The sequence below is a fragment of the Pleurodeles waltl genome, chromosome 4_2 (assembly GCF_031143425.1).
Source record: "Pleurodeles waltl isolate 20211129_DDA chromosome 4_2, aPleWal1.hap1.20221129, whole genome shotgun sequence".
Taxonomy (NCBI): Eukaryota; Metazoa; Chordata; class Amphibia; order Caudata; family Salamandridae; genus Pleurodeles; species Pleurodeles waltl.
In genome coordinates, this window is record NC_090443.1 from 21,431,857 (window position 1) to 21,453,864 (window position 22,008).

At 43.2% G+C, this 22,008-nt stretch overlaps 1 protein-coding gene across 3 annotated transcripts in view; it reads left to right on the forward strand.

The window, feature by feature from the left end:
* The window catches only part of DENND1C (DENN domain containing 1C), a 292,565-nt gene that overhangs the window by 24,188 nt on the left and 246,369 nt on the right, over positions 1-22,008 (forward strand). For all 3 annotated transcript variants that reach the window (XM_069230426.1, XM_069230428.1, XM_069230427.1), the window contains exon 2: positions 3,622-3,686. In XM_069230426.1, the coding sequence (XP_069086527.1) occupies positions 3,622-3,686 (65 nt within the window). The remainder of the gene's footprint in view (positions 1-3,621; positions 3,687-22,008) is intronic.

The window sequence follows — 22,008 nt, forward strand, 5'->3', positions numbered from 1 at the left end:
CAATGGTGGGCTACTGTGGACCCAACTTTGAACCCTGTAAGTGTTTTACTTACCAGTGAACTTAACAAATACTTCCCTCCCCCAGGAACTGTTGATTTTTGCCAGTGTCCACTTTAAAAACAGCTTATTGCCATGTTTGTCAAAACTGTACATGCTATTGTGATTATTCAAAGTTCCTAGAATACCTGAGTGAAATACCTTTCATTTGAAGTATTACTTGTAAATCTTGAACCTGTGGTCCTTAAAATAAACTAAGGAAATATATTTTTCTATATAAAAACCTATTGGCCTGGAGTAAGTCTTTGAGTGTGTGTTCCTCATTTATTGCCTGTGTGTGTACAACAAATGCTTAACACTACCCTCTGATGAGCCTACTGCTCGACCACACTACCACAAAATAGAGCATTAGAATTATCCCTTTTTGCCACTATCTTACCTCTAAGGGGAACCCTTGGACTCTGTGCACACTATTTCTTACTTTGAAATAGTATATACAGGGTCAACTTCCTACAGTAAGGTACCAAATACTCACAAGTTACCAGTGTTTTGAGGTTTTAGAATACTCTCAAGAAAAGGGGAAGAAAGCTAATCCCTTGTCGAATTTACCTGTGCCAAGCCACATTTACTGAAGAAAACTACAGAAGCGTGAAGGAAAGCAGGAAGCATTGCAATCTACAGGTAGGTCAATATTCGAGAGCTCAGCGAACCCTAGTCATGAATAAATTAATAAATAAAAAAACCTTCACCCTAGCTTATGCCAGTGTGTAGGGGAACCAAGCACTGTCAAAACCAATAGGTCTGGATTGCATTTGAAGCCTCGAATAAAGCATTTATAAAAAAAGCTTTTTGCAGTAAAAAACAAAAACAAAATAAAGAAACTATTATTACTTTATACAAAGCACACGAGGTGAACAATGTTATATGTGATGGTTCAGAATGATATACTAAACAGCTGATAGCATGAGGCAAGTGAAATACTATGGGCACAGCCACAGAACATTCCATTCAAAAGAAATTGGAAACAATAGGTAGATGACATCTCTGCTGTCAAGGCAGAACTAATTAAGGGAAGAGGAATAGATTAAAGAGAGATAAAAGCCCTTGTCACAAGCAGAATCAGGTTTACACTCTGTGGTAGCAGAGAACTGATTAAAAATGTATATATATCACTACTGCAGTGCCAAAAGCACCACAATGCCACCTACTGGCAGACTGTGCGCTGTTACAAATATCAATAACAACGTAACTTGCACCATGTACAAAACAGGTACACAGAAAAACGCGTATGAACTCACAACCCAGTGCTTAATTTGTGCTTGTTGTTTCCGGTGCTGGGCACCGTCACTTATTTTTGAGGGCCGACGCTTAATCTTCTGCCTCAAGCATTTGCTGCGAGCAAAAGACACATATGGGAGAGACGGAGGAAAAGAAAAACGAAAAAGCGTCACAAAGGTAGAAAGCAGGAAGCTGCTAGAGTTAGCTGAAGGGGCAGGCAGTGGTTTTAAATGGAATAAAGAGGCCCGAGATGGCTTCAGGATTACGCTGTCTCAGCATTCCGTGTCCGCACATTTAATTGCAGCAGCAGCAGGTTTAATAGGAGGGTTTTGGGCACCGGCGCGTTTTTATTTACAAATTAAGCACTGCCACTACCACGACTTTAAATGGTAAACAACTTAGCCGTGATCCAGACAACAACAGGTTCAGGTACCAGGAGTTAAGAGGTCTACTGTTCAGGAAAAGAATCCCACCTTTACAAATGTGCGCAAACTGTCCCTTCAACAGGCAGGTCAACAGGAATCCGAGTCAACTATTTCAAGATTAATGGACGAGCACAGAGTTAAGGCACTGCTAAACACACACATTAGCACATGAATTATGTTAACTGATGAAAAGAGAGACCTTTAAAACATGCATCAGGCGGGGTACAGGCTCAAGGAAAGTTAGCCAATTCTAGAGATGCTGACATTGGAGGGCTTGTCAGTGACCGAGGCCCCAAGAGAAATGAAGCATCAGACCTGCACAAGAGCCGAAGAAAACAGTAGAAATAATGCTTGCATAGCTTTCTCTACCAGAAAATAAAAAAGTAAAATAGCTGACAGAAGCAAGCCGATTCAAAATGCCATGGCCGCCGTGAGCACGAGCGCGAAGGAGAAACACAAAAGGAAAAATAAATTTGCTTACAGTCAAACACATTGGCAATCGTGCAATTATTTATGTAACAGGGTCAGTCTACAAGGCAGTAACAAAACCACCTCAAGGCGGGACAAACAGTAAGCATTTACCAATAACATCAAAGGATTTTTGAAAGGCAAGCCCACAAACGAGTGAAAGTGATGGGAGTGAGGTGGGCATGATTAAAAGCCCAAAATACTAACCACAGGTCAAAGGGCTTGTGCGCGCGACCCAAAAATCCTCAGACATTCATTTAAAAAAACAAAGGTTACAGGAACGTTGTAGTTAGGTTCTGAATTTACTCACACAAAACCATAGAAATTCAGCAGTTATAGTTAGAGTTATTTCAAGTAACTATAATCCACGGCCTAAGGTACCTACAACTTGTGCCCTCGCCATGCACTGCTGATTATTACCCCAGATATTACAGCTTTCAAGATAACTTTTAGAACGTTATTAAAAATATCGTCAAATTATTGAAGAAAAAAAGTGAATATAAATATATATATATATATATATATATATATATATATATATATATATATATATATATATATAGGATATGTAGTTGTTAAAAGTTATATAAATTGGTCTTACGAAATGCTTCCTTTTCATGTTGTATGACATACGTTTCTATATGTTTGTATGTAGTACATTGTAAAAAGCACTAGATGTTTGATATATTTTTATCGGATTAAAGACATATTTTTCTAGTACTGTGGCATTCGTATTTGCTATCCCTGTAGTAAGGGGCATAATTCTGGAAGTTTGTTTTGACTGAGTGTATGTGTAGTACTGTGGGTTTTAGACATGGGGAAGCTAGTCTGGTATATTGGTCTGGTATTATAACCTTTGCCAAAGGGGTTGTTCTTCACTGTTATTGATGTCCTTGGTTACTCCCGGTCACTTCCCTAGTTACATCAGGTCCTCTAAATGGTTAGCTATAGGTCCACCATTTGTTAGTTCTGGTCCTTTTCTTAATTCTGTTACTATTGCTTTTTTTGTCTACCACTGTCCCTGATTTTATCTTAACCTTGTTGCTTGAAGTGGCCCTGCCATAGGTTAGAAGCAGTGCTGGCCTGGATGCAATTTGGGCCTGCTGTGGATTGGATATTACTGTCCCTTTGGGTTAGGTCTCAAGTCTGGACCAGTTCTGGGTTAGACTTAAGCCTGCCCTGGGTTAGGTCTGACTCTTCTCTGGGTTAGATCTGGTTCTGGTGTGGGTTTGGTCTGGCCCTGCCGTGGGTTAGGTCTGGTCCTGTTGGGCTGTCTATACTGCCCTGGATTAGATTTGGCATTGTCCTTGGATAGGTCTAGTCCTACCCTGTGACAGATCTGGTGTTGTCCCTTTTATATCTGGTCCTAACCCAGGGGTGTCTCTGTTTGACTTTTATCTTGAATAACAACGATAGAACTGATTTTTACCTTTTTCCTTTCATTTTTTTACAGGGAAAATCCTGACAAGATATTTGATTGGTTCTTTGAAGTCACCATCCCCAAATCCATAGATGATGGTAAGATCCTTTTTTAACTTTGACGCCCAATAGACATGGATACGTTTGGATTCACCAAAATGCCAGTGATTGTGGAAGTGATTCCATGCACCTTCTGACACACATTCCATCACAGACTTGGCCTCTCATCCAACCCTACTTCCTGCTGAAACTATAGAAAAAGGGCAATAAAGTCTAGTTTTATTAAAGATTACACCAGTGTTTGTGGGGTGCTGTGCAATTTTGTACAGCTCATGCATACCAGGTGTCCCAAAGTGCTAGTTAAGGGTAGTTACTGCTATACAGAGGCATAACTATCAATAGTATAACCAGTGCAGGTACTGTCCGGTACTGGGTGCCTGCATTTCTTTAATTTAAAAGGGAGAGCACCTGCACTTCTCAGCACTGCTGCAATGCATTTAATGGGAGAATGCATGATCTTCTATCCTTCCATTTAAAGCACTGAGGTTAACATGTGCAGTCATACCAGGGCCAAGGGGCTTGGGGTGCATCTTAGGCCCTGATTACGGCTGTCATTTATTACAAAGTATGGGGTGTTGCCCATTTTTTTCTTGCATTGGAGTCCGTTGCCTTCTTGCTATGACTCTGCTCTTATCTCTGATGGATGCCCGTGGAAGATCTGGCCTCAGTTATGTGAGGGTCTACGCACCCAGGCTTTAGTTATATCGACAGGTCTGTGAGGAGCTGCACCTTCGCCCTCACTTATTATTACAGGTGTGTTAGAAGCTGTGCACTGACCTGTCAGACACTGGTTTTGAGGGGCTGTTGACAATGCTGTGAGGGCTACGCACAAGCAGTGCTTTAAAAGGAATTTAAGAGATGATGTGTGCCTTAAAGTGAGCATGCTTGAAACGTGTACCACAATTCTAAACTTGATCATATTCGAAACATAACCTTCCTTTATGGAGAGAAAATATAAATGAACAGCAAGATGCATATTTACTTTACACACTGTGGGCAATATTTATCATTATATCATGCAACACAGCAAGACACCTTGCTCCGTTGCGCGGCATGGTAGGAAGAGGGCATGAACATGCCATGTCTATCAAAAACCTTCCATTAGGTATCCTGTGGCCCTGAAAAATGCCCAAGACCAGTTAGGCGACCACAGGGGCAGACACATGTTGGCCTAGGTGATGGCTTCAGTCATGAACAATCCCAATACAGTTATAGATTTACCTATGGTCCCAAATGAATACAGGTGATCATCCTGGGTACCATAAGGTATTTTTAGCTTTTCTGGATCCTGTCACTGTCCAGTATAAGTTTATGTAAAAAAATCCCTCCTTCTTGTTTTCAGCCTACAGGAGGTGAGTCCGCCTGGTGGCATTGTGCTACCAAGGTGAAGAGAGGTTGTGAAGGATGAAGCATGACACCATTAGTGTGTGAGGCTTCTCCCAAAAGGATTGTCCTATTTCCTGGTGATGCGAAAGGGCCACTAGAATGCACAAGTAGGGCTGACCCACATACCTCTAAGTAGGGGGTTGTTGATTTAGGTAGTTGGTTGCGACCATACCCTTTTGTGTTTATGTAATTGTTTTTAGGGAAGATGTATGGTGGCTTTTTTACCTCCCTCTCTCCAGCAGGGTTTGGTGGTTAACTGACATTTTCACCTTATTATAGCATCCCTTTAACCTTCGTTGTTTTTCAGAGAATTTCTAAGGTTTTTTTTAACCTCTTAGCTGCTGGACCTTTCCCTCCCCAGTGCTGAGCCCTTTTTTGGCTATTTGGGGTAGTTTGCGCTTAGGCCTTCATAATTTTTTGTCCACATAAGCTATCCACGCCAAATTTGCGTCCTTTTTTTCCAACATCCTAGGGATTCTAAAGGTACCCAGAGTTTCTGGGTTCTCCTGGAGGAGACCAAGAAATTAGCCAAAATACACATAACATTTTGTTTTTTTCAAAAAATGGGAACAAAGGGCTGCCGAAGAAGGCTTGTGTTTTTTTCCCTAAAAAAGGCATCAACAAAAGGTTTGTTGTGCTAAAATCACCATCTTCCCAGCTTTCAGGAACAGGCAGACTTGAATCAGAAAACCACATTGTTCAACACAATTTTGGCATTTTACTGGGACATACCCCATTTTTACTATTTTTGGTGCTTTCAGCCTCCTTCAAGTTAGTGACAGGAATGGGTATGAAACCAATACTGGATCCCGGAAAGCTAAGCATTTCTGCAAAGTAGACAACATTCCGAATTCAGCATGGGGTCATTTGTGTAGATCCTACAAGGTTTTCATACAGAAAATAACAGCTGAAAAAAAAAAGAATTGAAATTGAGCTGAAAAAAACAGCCATTTTTCTCAGCGTTTTACTCTGTAATGTTTTCCTGCAATGTCAGATTGTTTAAACCAATATACCGTTACGTGTGCTGGACTCTTCTGGTTGCAGGGATATATATGGCTAGTAGGTTCATCAAGATCCCTAGGTACCCAGAGCCAATAAATGAGCTGCACCTTGCAATGGGTTTTCATTCTATACCCGGTATACAGCAATTCATTTGCTGAAATATAAAGAGTGAAAAATAGGTATCAAGAAAACCTTTGTATTTCCAAAATGGGCATAAGATAAGGTATTGAGCAGCAGTGGTTATTTGCCCATCTCTGAATTCCGCGGTGCCCATACTAGCATGTGAATTACAGGCCATTTCTCAAATAGACGTCTTTTTTACACACTGTCTTACATTTGGAAGGAAAAAATGTAGAGAAAGACAGAGGGCAATAACACTTGTGTTATTCTGTGTTCCCCTAAGTCTCCCGATAGCAATGGTATCTCACTTGCGTGGGTAGGCCTAATGCACGTGACAGGAAAGGCAACATGGACACATCACATTTTTACATTGAAATCTGACATGTTTTTTGCAAAGTGCCTAGCTGTAGATTTTGGCCTCTAGCTCAGCCGGCACCTAGGGAAACCTACAAAACCTGCACATTTTTAAAAACTAGACACCTAGGGGAATCCAGGATGGGCTGACCTGTGGGGCTCTGATCAGGTTATGTTACCCAGAATCCTTTGCAAACCTCAAAATGTGGTCAAAAAACACTTTTCCCTCACATTTCGGTGACAGAAAGTTCTGGAATCTGAGAGGAGCCACAAATTTCCTTCCACCCAGCGTTCCCCCAAGTCTCCCTATAAAAATGATACCTCACTTGTGGGGTAGGCCTAGTGCCCGCGACAGGAAATGCCCCAAAACACAACATGGACACATCACATTTTGACAAAGAAAACAGCTGTTTTTTGCAAAGTGCCTAGCTGTGGATTTTGGCCTCTAGCTCAGCAGGCACCTAGGGGAACCTAGCAAACTTGCACAGTTTTGAAAAATAGACACCTAGGGGAATCCTAGATGGGGTGACTTGTGGGGCTCTGATCAGGTTCTGTTACCCAGAATCCTTTGCAAACCTCAAAATGTGGCCAAAAAAAACACTTTTTCCTCACATTTCAGTGACAGAAAGTTCTGGAATCTGAGAGAAGCCATAAATTTCCTCCCACCCAGCGTTCCCCCAAGTCTCCCGATAAACATTACACCTCACTTGTGGGGGTAGGCCTAGTGCCCGCAACAGGAATAGATCACACAACGGTCAATGTTGGTACTTACGTGAGGCAACTGTTGATCCATTCCTTACGCAGGCCTTAGGTATAGGCGCTCAAGTGGGGTAGTGTTTTTATCAGGACAGGTGAGGAATCAGTGGGTGGTAGGAATTTTGTGGATCATAGCATATTCCTGTAGTTTGTGTGACAGAAATGCAAGAAAAATAGTTTTTATTCAACATTTCAGCTTTGTAGGGTATTCTGGGTAAGAAAACTTTGGGGAATCCACACAAGTCACATCTCTGTGGACTCCCCTGGATGTCTAGTTTCCAGAAATGTTTGGGTTTAGTAAGTTTCCACATATATATATATATATATATATATATATATATATATATGTGTGTGTATATGTATATATATATATATATATACATATATATATATATATATATATATATATATATATATATATATATATATATATATATATATATATAAGATATATATGTATAGATCACTTTTATATGTGGGTCTGGTTTTCCTGGGGGCCGATTGCAGCCCCGAGGGAAACCACACATGCACTGACAAAAGTGATATATATATATATATATATATAGATCTCTATATAGATATATCTATCTACATGGATATATCTATAAATATATATAAATATATAGATCTCTATATAGATATATCTATCTACATGGATATATCTATATATATCTATATATATCTATATGTATATATATATTTATATATATATCTGTATTATTTTTTGGGTAGTTGTAGGGTTTCCTTGGGGCCCCCAGGGAAACCCTACAACTACAAAAATAAATTGGTTGCCCCCACAGGGGTCGCCCTGCCAATGGGTGACCCACTGTCAATGTTTTTTTTTTTTTTTTTTTTTTTTTTTTTTTAACCGCTTCTGTGCCTTGGACGAGATGATCTCGTCCAAGGCTACAGTTCCCCTGTGCCTTGGACGAGATCACCTCGTCCAAGGCACAGGGGAAACTTGGGGCAGCGCTAGCGCGCCCCCCGTGCACCCCCCTCCCCCCCAAGGCGGGGATGGAAGCGGAAGACCTTCCCCTTCCACCCCGACCCCCCCGCACTCCATGTGACATCAGTGCGCGAGCGCGTGCTGATTTGTCACAGGGGCCTCCCCCATCACGCTGGAAGCTCTGCTTCCAGCGCGATTGAAAGAGAAATGCTTTGCATTTCTCTTTCAATCACTGGGGGAGGCCCAGAGGGGCTTCAAAGGGAAGGAAAAGTATTTCCTTCCCTTTGAAGTCTCTCCGAGGGTTACAAAAGCCAGATTGCTTGCAATCCGGCTTTTGAAACCCCACTAGACACCAGGGATTTTTTTTTTTTTTTGGTGAAATTCACATAAGGGAGCGACCCCTTGGGCAAGGGTCGCTCCCGGGGGGGGCATTTTTTTGGGAAGGCCTTTTCTGCTCCCCCTGGGGGCAGATCGGCCTATTATTAGGCCTATCTGCCCCCAGAGGGGGCAGAAACCTCTAGGCACCAGGGACCATTTCTTTTTTTTTTTTAATGTTTCATTTTATTTTTTTAGGTGGGGAGCGACCCCTTAGGCAAGGGTCGCTCCCCTTGGGGGAAAATTATATTTAGGCCATTTCTGCCCCCCTTGGTTGCAGATTGGCCTATTTTGATGAGGCCAATCTGCCCCCAAGGGCGGCAGAAACCACTAGACACCAGGGAGTTTTTTCTTTGTGTGAATTTCACGCAAGGGGAGCGACCCCTTAGGCAAGGCTTGCTCCCTGGGGGGGCAGATTTATTTTAGGCCATTTCTGCCCCCATTGGCTGATTTTAGGTCAATCTGCCCCCAAGGGGGCAGAAACGACTACGCACCTGGGATTTGTTTTTTAGCGCCAATGTCACGCAGGGGGAGCGACCTCGTAGGCAAGTGTCGCTCCCGGGGGGGTTGGGGGGGCAAATTTATTTTAGGCCATTTCTGCCCCCGGGGGGGGGGGGGGGGGTGGCAGAAAGCTCTAGGCGCCAGGGCAAAAAAAAAAGTGAGGTTTTTTTTTTTGCTTGTTTGTTTTTTTAGAGATGGGTAGCGACCCATCAGGCAAGGGTCGCTGCCCTGGGGGGCAAATTGTATTTAGACCATTTCTGCCCCCCTTGGGGGCATATTGGGCTATTTGGGGGCAGAAACCACTAGGCACCTGGGATCGCAGGGGGAGCAACCCCGTAGGCAAGGGTCGCTCCCGGGGGGGGAAGGCTTGGGGGGGGCACATTTATTTTAGGGCATTTCTGCCACCCCGGGGCCGGCTGAGCTACAGGCCAAACTCCACAGGTAGGCACCTTGCAAAAAACACCTCTGTTTTCTGTGAAAAAATATGTTGTGTCCACGTTGCGCTTTGGGGCGTTTCCTGTCGCGGGCGTAACTGAACCTGGTCCGAGCCCCGCAAGTCACCCCATCTTGGATTCCCCTAGGTCTCTAGTTTTCAGAAATGCACAGGTTTGGTAGGTTTCCCTAGGTGCCAGCTGAGCTAGAGGCCAAAATCTACAGGTAGGCACTTCGCAAAAATCACCTCTGTTTTCTTTAAAAAAATTGGATGTGTCCACGTTGCGCTTTGGGGCGTTTCCTGTCGCGGGCGCTAGGCCTACCTACACAAGTGAGGTATCATTTTCATTGGGAGACTTGGGGGAACGCTGGGTGGAAGGAAATTTGTGGCTCCTCTAAGATTCCAGAACTTTCTGCCACAGAAATGTGAGGAACATGTGTTTTTTTAGCCAAATTTTGAGGTTTGCAAAGGATTCTGGGTAACAGAACCTGGTCCGAGCCCCGCAAGTCACCCCATCTTGGATTCCCCTAGGTCTCTAGTTTTCAGAAATGCACAGGTTTGGTAGGTTTCCCTAGGTGCCGGCTGAGCTAGAGGCCAAAATCTACAGGTAGGCACTTCCTAAAAATCACCTCTGTTTTCTTGAAAAAAATTGGATGTGTCCACGTTGCGCTTTGGGGCGTTTCCTGTCGCGGGCGCTAGGCCTACCCACACAAGTGAGGTATCATTTTTATCGGGAGACTTGGGGGAAGGCTGGGTGGAAGGAAATTTGTGGCTCCTCTCAGATTCCAGAACTTTCTGCCACAGAAATGTGAGGAACATGTGTTTTTTTAGCCAAATTTTGAGGTTTGCATAGGATTCTGGGTAACAGAACCTGGTCCGAGCCCCACAAGTCACCCCATCTTGGATTCCCCTAGGTCTCTAGTTTTCAGAAATGCACAGTTTTGGTAGGTTTCCCTAGGTGCCGGCTGAGCTAGAGGCCAAAATCTACAGGTAGGCACTTCCTAAAAATCACCTCTGTTTTCTTGAAAAAAATTGGATGTGTCCACGTTGCGCTTTGGGGCGTTTCCTGTCGCGGGCGCTAGGCCTACCCACACAAGTGAGGTATCATTTTCATAGGGAGACTTGGGGGAACGCTGGGTGGAAGGAAATTTGTGGCTCCTCTCAGATTCCAGAACTTTCTGCCACAGAAATGTGAGGAACATGTGTTTTTTTAGCCAAATTTTGAGGTTTGCAAAGGATTCTGGGTAACAGAACCTGGTCCGAGCCCCGCAAGTCACCCCATCTTGGATTCCCCTAGGTCTCTAGTTTTCAGAAATGCACAGGTTTGGTAGGTTTCCCTAGGTGCCGGCTGAGCTAGAGGCCAAAATCTACAGGTAGGCACTTCGCAAAAATCACCCCTGTTTTCTTTAAAAAAATTGGATGTGTCCACGTTGCGCTTTGGGGCGTTTCTTGTCGCGGGCGCTAGGCATACCCACACAAGTGAGGTATCATTTTTATCGGGAGACTTGGGGGAATGCTGGGTGGAAGGAAATTTGTGGCTCCTCTCAGATTTCAGAACTTTCTGCCACAGAAATGTGAGGAACATGTGTTTTTTTAGCCAAATTTTGAGGTTTGCAAAGGATTCTGGGTAACAGAACCTGGTCCGAGCCCCACAAGTCACCCCATCTTGGATTCCCCTAGGTCTCTAGTTTTCAGAAATGCACAGTTTTGGTAGGTTTCCCTAGGTGCCGGCTGAGCTAGAGGCCAAAATCTACAGGTAGGCACTTTGCAAAAAACACCTCTGTTTTCTTTAAAAAAATTGGATGTGTCCACGTTGCGCTTTGGGGCGTTTCCTGTCGCGGGCGCTAGGCCTACCCACACAAGTGAGGTATCATTTTTATCGGGAGACTTGGGGGAACATAGATTAGCAAAACAAGTGTTATTGCCCCTTGTCTTTCTCTATATTTTTTCCTTCCAAATATAGGAGAGTGTGTAAAAAAGACATCTATTTGAGAAATGCCCTGTAATTCATATGCTAGTATGGTCACCCCGGAATTCAGAGATGTGCAAATAACCACTGCTTCTCTACACCTTATCTTTTGCCCTTTTTGGAAATACAAAGGTTTTCTTGATAGCAATTTTTTACTCTTTATATTTCAGCAAATGAATTGCTGTATACCCGGTATAGAATGAAAACACACTGCAGGGTGCAGCTCATTTATTGGCTCTGGGTTCCTCCGGTTCTTGATGAACCTACAAGCCCTATATATCCCTGCAACCAGAGCAGTCCAGCAGACGTAACGGTATATTGCTTTCGATAATCTGACATTGCAGTGAAAAGTTACAGAGTAAAACGTAGAGAAAAATTGATGTTTTTTTCACCTCAATTTCAATATTTTTCTTTTTCAGTTGTTATTTTCTGTAGGAAACCCTTGTAGGATCTACACAAATGACCCCTTGCTGAATTCAGAATTTTGTCTACTTTTCAGAAATGTTTAGGTTTCTGGGATCCAGCATTGGTTTCATGCCCATTTCTGTCACTGACTGGAAGGAGGCTGAAAGCACAAAAAATTGCAAAAATGGGGTATGTCCCAGTAAAATGCCAAAATTGTGTTGAAAAATTGGGTTTTCTGATTCAAGTCTGCCTATTTCTGAAATCTGGGAGGCTGCTGAGTTTAGCACCGCAAACCCTTTGTTGATGCCATTTTCAGGGGAAAAACCAGAAGCCTTCTTCTGCAGCCACTTTTTTATTTGTTTTGAAAGAAACGAAATTTTCACTGTATTTTGGCTAATTTCTTGGCCTCCTTCAGGGGAACCCACAAAGTCTGGGTACCTCTAGAATCCCTAAGATGTTGGAAAAAAAGGACGCAAATGTGGCTTGGTTAGCTTATGTGGACAAAAAGTTATGAGGGCCTAAGCGCGAATTGCCCCAAATAGGCAAAAAAAGGCCTGGCACAGGAGGGGGAAAAGGCCTGGCAGCGAAGGGGTTAAATTAGCCCCTGGGGGTGGCACGATTGCGCACCCCCCCCCAGGGGGCCCCAACATCAACATTGAAAAATATGGCCCCACAGGGGGTCGCCCTGCCTATGGGCGACCCCCTGTCAATGTCCTTATTTTTTTTTTTTAATTAGCCCCTGGGGGGGCCCCCAACATTACATTTTTAAAATATGGCCGGGGGGGGGCGGCCCGTTTTCCTAGGGGGGCCGACCACCCCCAAGTGAAATCCCTGGCGTCTAGTGGCGTTTCCTGGCCCCTGAAACACGTTCAGGAAGGCCTCGTATGAAAGGGGAGAGTCTCCCCTTTCATACGAGGCCTTCCCGAACGTGGGGAAGGCCGATTGGGGCAGTTTTCCCCATCGAAGCAGGAAGCGGCCCTACGGCTGCTTCCTGCACCGATGGGGAAAACAATAGTGTGACGTCAGCGCGGACGTCACAAAGGGGCGGGTGGGGGGCAGGGGGAGACACAGAAGCTCTTCTGTGTCTCCCACGGATAAAAAAAAGAAAATCCTCAGTTGCAACGCACCCGAGGATTTTCAAACCCCCTCCCCGGTGTCGGCCACTGGTCGCGACCCGCACCAGGGAGGTATTGCGGGCGTCGGCCAGTGGCCGACGCCCGCACTTAAGGGGCTAAATGGAAAGTAAGATATTAGTACTATACCTAATTATAATGTCACCTTAATCTTTGTTTTGTTCAGTAAATTTCTAGGGCTTTTTAACATAAAGTAATAGTTTATTACCATACTTAACATCAAAACCACAATGCACTCCAGCTGAAGAGCACAGAGCTCCACTTAGGAGTGTTTTTGAAAAATGTGGTTACGTTCTCCTGATGTCATGGATTTAATGACCTTTGAGACTTCCTGTTTTTTTTTTTTTTCTGTGGGTGTGCTGCACTCCCTGCAGCCCCACAACATTTCAAATAAGCATTGGCAAAGCCAATAGGTTTTGCCTATGGGAGATCGATTGACTTTATCAGTGCTTGTATTAATATAGTTTTGGAGTATTCAGGGAATATTGACTTTCAGATTATGCATTTAAGTGCTTTTCTATTGCTTACCTGTGTTATTTTCTGTTTGGAGATGAGTGGTGTGCAGGTCTGTAGTGAACGAATATAAGCTTTTCGTGCAGCTCTTGGAGGCTGAAGGAATGACAGTGGTAAAACTCCCAGAGGTTGGAAAATAATGGAGAGAAGGTGTAGCAGACATGTAAATGCCCTTGCCTTGTAACATACCAGTAAGTACACCCTAAGTGCACATACTAACACATGTAAATGAATGTTTTAACATGCGGGCACACAGATATAGCTCTCAGCGTCCGAACAAGTTTGACATGTAAAACTGAGACAGATGTGCAGTCACGTACATCAGAAAGAATTCTAACACCTAACAACTCCAAAAGCTATACTTTGTTACTTGTATAGTGGCACCTACCTCCCAGCGCGTTTCACACACACTCTCTTTCTCACACACTAACCCTCCCACACACATACTCCCAGCACCCCAAAACAGTGTGAATAACACACACAACCCATCATTGAAGAAAAAAGAAGCACTGATACCTTCAGCTCAAAGGCAATAAGTTACAAACACACAAATGCCTTAAATATATCTTGCAACCGACATTCATTTAGCAACTAGACACAGTCATTAGCACGAGTCAGATACTTCATACCAAAATGTCAGATATAAAATAAATGCCAAGGAACACCCACTAAAACGTCATTTTCAGAAACCTTGAGATTGTGTGAGCTGCCCCACCATCTTAAAGTGAATTTGAGTCTCGGCTTTGGCTCAAAACCGTGTGATCCTGGGCAAATCACTTGATCCTCCCATGTGTAATAGACACTTTCATTTTGTGTTTTTTTTCTATGTGCAGTGTAAATCGTGCTCATGTAAAGCACTACAATATATTCGGGGACACAAGTGAGGGCGCAGGAGATGGTTGAAGCAGGGTATTGGGTAAAACAAGCGAGCAGGGAGGAGGACATGGGTTAAAAGCAGCAGGAGGATCATAAGAACAATCGCTCTGGGCAGGAGGTGGTGAGTTGAGAAGCCGGGGAGGAGAGAAGACAGCCTGCAGATGGAGTGCTTGATAATAAATAAAATAAAAAAGTACCTTTACAGTGCGTAGCAGGGAAGGATACCAGAAGCGGAACTTGGCCAATCTCCATGGCATGGAAAGGCAAACCAGAGCAGGAACCTGGAAAGTGAAAGCAGAGGACGTGCTGACCAATCAGAAGCAAGTTAATCAGAGCAACGTTGGACTAAGCGAATGGCAAGACATTTGTTGGTCAACTGATACACCCTAGCGTAAATATACAATTTTTCTTAGCCTTAATTACTCAAAAACTACTTAAAAGATTTACACCAAATTACAAAAAGCATGCTTTCTGGTCTAAAATCTTGCTTTCTGCAAAATTTGGCGTAATTCTGTTGGGGTTGTAGCTGTGTCTAATTTTTCTATGGAAAAATTAATGGGGAAAATGTGTTTTGGGACTCCTCTTTTTTTTTGGACCCTGCCCCATTGAATACCAACATTTTTCAGGACCACAAAATAAATGAGTGGGTGAGTGGCATTTGAGAAAGAAGAGCTGCTTGGCATGTCTATTTGCAAAGTCTGAGTGCCAAGCTGACTGATGATGGATGGACATTACGCAATACTTATGTTCAAGTACAGCTACGTACATAGAAGTAGGACCTCTAAAAGTATGTGAGGCTGCATAATTATGCATCTGCTGCATAACCTGCTATTTCAAAGTAAAAAATATGTATCTCTCAATAGTTGCTTCAAATGCTTTACACAGAGTGTAACACTACTGGTGAAACTTCACCTTTTGAGGTAAAGATTTAGGAATTCAAAAATACGAATGTTGCACAGATTGCTTAATCTTATGGCTGGGCAAATGTGGAATTTTGGGATTCTTCATAGTTATGATTTTGCTGCACTTGACAAATAAACCGCTATCAGCTGCAGAAGGTACAGGTCTCAAAACAGGTTTCAAAACCAAAAATATAGCTCACAATATCTAGTTACTGGGGGGCATATTTATAGTGCACTAGCGCCACCTTGCGCCACATTAACGCCATTGTTTTTGACGTTAATGTGGCCCAACAAGGCCGAAATCCCTGCACCTTATTTACAGGGTGGCGCAATGCATGCATTGCAGCACTCTGCAACCCTTTGTGCTACATTATGCCTGCGCCAGGCATAATGTATGCAAAGGGAAGTGGTCCCCCAGTAGGGGAGCCAGAAAAATGGTATAAGGAAATCTACGAGATTTCCTTGCGCCATTTTTTATGGCACATTTAACGCCTGCTTGAGCAGGCGTTAGAAAGGGCTTTTCGTTCTTTAGAATATTGGGGGCTACTCCTGCAGAGTACATAGGGCCCCATTCTAAAGAAAGGACCGCCCCTTTTTTACGACTGCTCTTGAGCAGGCATTAAAAGTGCCATAAAAATGGCATAAGGAAATCTCATAGATTTCCTTACGCCATTTTTCCGGCTCCCCTAACGATGGAACGCCCCCTTTGCATACATTATGCCTGGTGCAGGCATAATGTAGTGCAAAGGGTTGCAGGGTGGCGCAATGCAGGCTAGGGAAGGGCACCTGTGGGCACATTTCATGGTCTCTGACCATGTAAATAGGCTCACAGGTCGCCTTACGCGTGCCCTGACCCAGGCGTTAAATAATGGTGCCAAGCAAGTTTTGCACCATTTTTTGACCCCTCCTTCCCCCCATGCATGATTTTAGCACAGGGGGATAAATATGGCGCTAAGGCCATAGAGTAATTTTTTGCCCGGGAACGCCTACCTTGCATCTCATTGACACAAGGAAGTTTCCTGCAGGCATAAAATGACTTTAACTGCAAAACTTTGACGCTATACGGGTCTAGCGCCAAAATATAAATTTGGAGTTAGGTTTGCACCAAAAAATGATGCAAAAACAGCGCTTATGGGGTATAAATATGCCCCCTGTTTCTTAGTGTCAAAATTCCTGGACACTCGCAATGGGGATTGTTTGCGCCAGCTTTCCACTTCAAAATGAGGGCAATTTTCTTAAACAAAAAAATAAATTGAGGTTTTGAACCATTTGGCTTTGCATCTTTGCACACCTTTAGTTAAAAACCACAATTCATGTACTGGGGGATGTGCCTTCACTGCAGGAGGAAACCCTGTACATAATAAATGTAATTCACAAAGGGTAAAAAGAATGATTCATTGTATGTCATGAACGTGCAAATCATTTTACATCATGGTGTTCCCAAAACAACAATTACTTCAAAAGGGCATTCAGGGGCATATTTTTACTTTTTGGTGCAAAACTGCAATAATGCAGTTTTGCATCATAAAGTTTTACACTAGCTTGCACCATTCTTGAGCGCCAGCTGGGCACCATATTTATGAAATGGTGCAAGCCGGCGCAAAGGGTAGGCTTGCGTAAAAAAAAGGACGTTAGCCAGGTGGGGGTGGCGGTATGGGAGAAGGGGGTTTTGCACCAAAAAATGACGTTAGGCAGGTTAGAATAAAGAAAAAATGACTCTAACCAGCCTAGCGTCATTCTCTGATGCAAAACCATCCATACCACATGACTCCTCTCTTAGAAAAGACAGGAGTCATGCCCTCCACCCCAATGTCCAGCCTGCCCTGACCCATGCGTTAAATAATGGTGCCAAGCAAGCTTTGCACCAATTTTTGACCCCTCCTTCCCCCCATGCATGATTTTAGCACAGGGGGATAAATATGGCGCTAAGGCCATAGAGTAATTTTTTGCACCGGAATGCCTACCTTGCATCTAATTGACGCAAGGTAGGTTTCCATTTCCAAAAAATGACTTTATCTCCATAACTTTGGTGCTAGACGTGTCTAGCGCCAAAGTATAAATATGGAGTTAGTCTTACACCGAATTTGCGTTAAAAAATGACACAACTTTGGCACAAAACAAGCATAAATCAGGCCCCAAAAAATCCACACCATTTAGATTTCCCTGTATTGCAACACTAACGTAAAAAATATTCACTGCACACTACTCTTTTGAATGGTCGCTACAAAGTGGTGTTTACATATGCTTTATAGTAAGACAGAGTAAACTTGAAAATGAAGGCTATTGCTGGTATTTTATGTTGTTTTTTTCCGACATTCTTGAAATAACCTAACCTAAAAAAAGTTTATCAGTCCTCTCCCAGGAGTTGGGTAATTAACAGCATCAATAAGAGTACTTTTACTATAGTCAGTTTTCAAGGATCACAACAACGTTTCTACAAACTAAAGAATGATACTTTATTATATGGTAGAATTATGCAATAATAGTCATTCGAAAAAATAATTTAATTCACACAAATCTCAGTTCAAAGAAAAAAAGAAAAGGATACTAGAACAGCACATGGATAATATTGCAACATTACATTAATTTCAACTATAAAAGAGAAAATGATGACAAAATTAAAAGATCATCAAAAATAAACACAAAGAGCCCAATCTGCAGACTGCATTTTGTAGTATGTAAAGTAGGACTACAGTAATAGCACTCATTAGCTACAAATGCAGTTCTCAAGCCTACGGCTGGAGACCTCCATCTCGAGCTCTCCTATATTTTCCATGTAGAGATCAGCTCCAAGGAGGTAAAAATCTCCAGACATGTAAATATATAACTTTATAATAAATGACATTTTCTATATTATATTAAATGGATTTGGGGGGAAATGACTCCTCTGTTGCTCCTTTGTTGATGTTGTCCTTGAAAAAAGTAATAGTAGCTTGTGGGGGAAATGAATTGGCCCATCTTCATTTCAGTGAATTCAGCATCAGGACATAGGTGTTGAGTCACCAAAATTCCAGGGTAGTACAAGTGACATCACATACCATTTGACCACTGATAGCATTACAGGATCGACCACTTGTCCCACCTATAATCCCCACCCCTGCAGTGAACTTCAATGTCCTGCCTCCCTGCTAAGGGAAGGGCAATGAGTGAGAACTATATAAAATAAACAGCACTCATAGCCCTGTTGACTTACTGCTTCCCCCTCTACTTTTTTGATTAGTGAGACTAGAGGCAGGCCCATTGGTACCAAAAGGCAAGCCAGGGTAGCAGATGCAAACGCTGAAATACATCCATAAATCTGGGGTAAGGCTTTAGGCCTCAGCCCACCAGGGCCTCAGGAGCAATAAAAGACAGAACAGGGGAACACTTAGCCTGACCCCAGAACTTGGTTTACAGAAGGATTGGAGCCAAGACGATTTGCCATTTCTGGAACGTGTTCAAGGCTGTCTCCTTAGAGCTAGCTAGACAGGCTAAAACAAGATTTTGAAAGCCGAAAAAGTTAGGAGGTACTCAGCAAATACGGTTCAAAATGTTTTTCTGGGCTCTTCAGATTACTATTCTCACCTCAACCGTAGACTATTTGGTGAAGACTATTTTGTTTAGGTTTATGCAAATTAGGAGGGTATGTTGTAGGCATTCTCAGGCAAGGGCACAGCTCAGCGGCTAGAACAGTGAATTAGTGGAAGAATAGCCTTGTACACTAGTGTTAAATAGTGGCGGCTCATCTCAGGTGGGCGCAGGCTCAAATGCCAGATGAATAAAGGCATCAGGCACACTTCAATCCTTTTTTTTAACACATTCTATTGACTTTTAAAACATATTTGACCATTGTACAGTATTGCAAGAAGCATAGAAGTACTGTGATATGGAATGTCTGTTAGATATGTAAACACATGTTTATACGTTGACCACAAAATGTGTAGTTCCCTTACAACAAAACAAGGAAAATTAATTATTCCCACCCACCCTATCCACAAACTATCCCAATTGACATAACAGTCCAGACGTCAACCTAGTTTATAGACACCAAAAAGAAGTATGCCATAGTGTAGAAGAGAGTCCCAACCAATTATGCTGTGCTAGCTACTGCAGTCCAAGATATTTTACATTTACAGCCAGGGGGCGGGGACAGGCTCAAGGAGCCTTGAGGCAAACAGGGAGTATCTTAAGTCATCTTAGAGAGTTTAGAAGTGTCTTGTTCTTCCACTCAAAACTGTTCCAATAAGGTATCCCACAGCTGGGCTATTGGACATTTACACAAGCACCTATATTTCTCCCTCTTTAGAGCCATAGCTTCAGCAGCCCCACAGTGGCAGACCTCCTCTCGCCATCCACGAATTGAGGGCTGAACGAGCGATTGTCAGTAAATGTGCCAAATCAATGAAGCAGGATTGTATCTTGTTCGATTTGGGACAAGGATATAACCCAGTATGCAGTGTTCCATGGTGTCCCTGTACATGCATGCAGTGAGAGTTTGGAATCCGCCACATATGCCATTCCAGTATCCGGACAATCGGGGCACCCCCATATCATACGCAAAAGATCTGCGCCTTCTGCATGGCATCTCTATGAAAGAGTGTATACTGTAAAAATATTTATCTACTATTCCAAGGTATCTTGCTAGTGTATTCTAGCATAAACTGCCATTCTTTATCATGGAGGGGACGGTCTAGGTCATCCTTCCAATGTTGTTAAAGTGGATCTAGATGTATATGTAAATGGGATCTGACCCCTTTGTATAACCATTTGACCAAATGTCTTCCTGTGCCCATCTCATGAACTGCTTGTATGAGAGTATGTATCTTCAGTTCAGTGCCCTGTGGGCACCGATGGTGATATATAAATCTTAATATGGAGGCGTGTGTAAGAAATAGAGCCCCTGGTTGGTCATGTGATTGAATAAAATCACAGTGTGAGACTAGTTCTCCATCAGTAAAGAGATTGCCTAACATAGACACACCTGCTGTCTCCTAGGGGGCCAGCTTAACCAGGGAGAGAGTCCCTGTAGGAGAGGTCAGGCCACAAAATGGGATTTTAGGAGCATAGGCGGAAGCAGGCCTCGTAATAAGAAGTGCAAAGTACCAGTACCTAATAGCATTACATAGAAGTAGAGTGATGTAGATGGGGGATGTTAGCTTACTGGCATGAGTAAAGATTGTAATCTCCCGGATTGCAAATCAGGAGCGTGTAATTTATTTCCTGTAAATTTACACCCACCTGCCGGCCAGAAAGCCATTGCAATTGGGCAGCTAGGCAGTATGATCAGAAATCCGGGACCCCAAACTGCCATCGTCTGTTGTCATTTGCAGTTTGCAAGAGAGTGTCAAGAGAGTTGAATACTTTCTGTGGAATTACCAAGGGAGGTGGCAAAGTGATATAATAATTTAGGGAACATCACTATTTTGGCAAGTGCTAGCCTGCCCTTCACTAATAAAGGTAATGTGGTCCAGAACTTAACCTGGGCTCTCAGTGTGGAAATGGCCTTTAGTAGGTTGCCCTGAAGGAGATCTGTATGCGTTGAATAGACCCTGGATTCCCAACTAATGAAAAGTGTGGTACACCATGAGAAGCTCATGGTTTCCTAGGGTAATCCTATCTCTCAATATTGGCCTTTTGTTGGAAAATGGGTTATTGGTAAGGGCAGGTAGGTACCTACACTTAGCAATAGGCCACTAACCTCTACTTAGGTCAAATTAGGTCTCAGTAAATTAAACCCAGCTCAACCCTTGGTAGCTTGGCAACGAGCGTCAAGGCTTAACTTAGGAGACAGAGTGTAAAGCATTCAAATATCACAAAACAGTAATTAAATAAAACACAGGAAACAGTTTAAAAATCCAAAACCAATTCATAAAAATAGATTATATTTTTATCTTTAAAATGACACACAAACGAATAAAATCGGATAAGGGGAACCGGAGATATGAATTTTTAAAGAATTATTGTTTTTTTAGCGCCTAGAAACAAAAAGCGCCAATCGGGTCATCTGGTTGCACCTTGACCGGGGCAAAGTCAAAGCTTAAGGCCGACCGCAATGGAGCCCTGCTCGGCTACAGCTCGCGGGAGGCCTCGGTCAAAAGTTTACCTTCGGACTTAGGGGGTTATTCTAACTTTGGAGGAGTGTTAATCCGTCCCAAAAGTGACGGTAAAATGACGGATATACCACCAGCCGTATTACGAGTTCCATAGGATATAATGGACTCGTAATACGTCTGGTGGTAAATCCGTCACTTTCCCGTCACTTTTGGGACGGATTAACACCTCCTCCAAAGTTAGAATAACCCCCTTAGTCTCTTTTCTGAAGATTTTCTTCAGCGGGACGAACCTGCCAGTCCAATCCAACCTCCTAGAACCCTTCTCCGGATACATGTCGCGGGAATCCTCAGTGGAGATTTTTACCTTCGGACTTAGTCGTTTTTTTCGACGTGAAAATCCTTCAACCGGGGTAAACCTGGATCTTGATCCGACGTCCTTGGAGCCCTCCTCGGATACGCTGGCTGGGAGGTCCCGGTCAACTTTTTATCTTTGGACATTGGGGGTCATTACAACCCTGGCGGTCAGTGTTAAAACGGCGGTAAGACCGCCAACAGGCCGGCGGTAAAAAAATTGCAATTACGACTGTGGCGGAAACCGCCAACAAAGACAGACACTTTAACACTCCGACCGCCACGGTGGTACAGACAAACAGCTTGG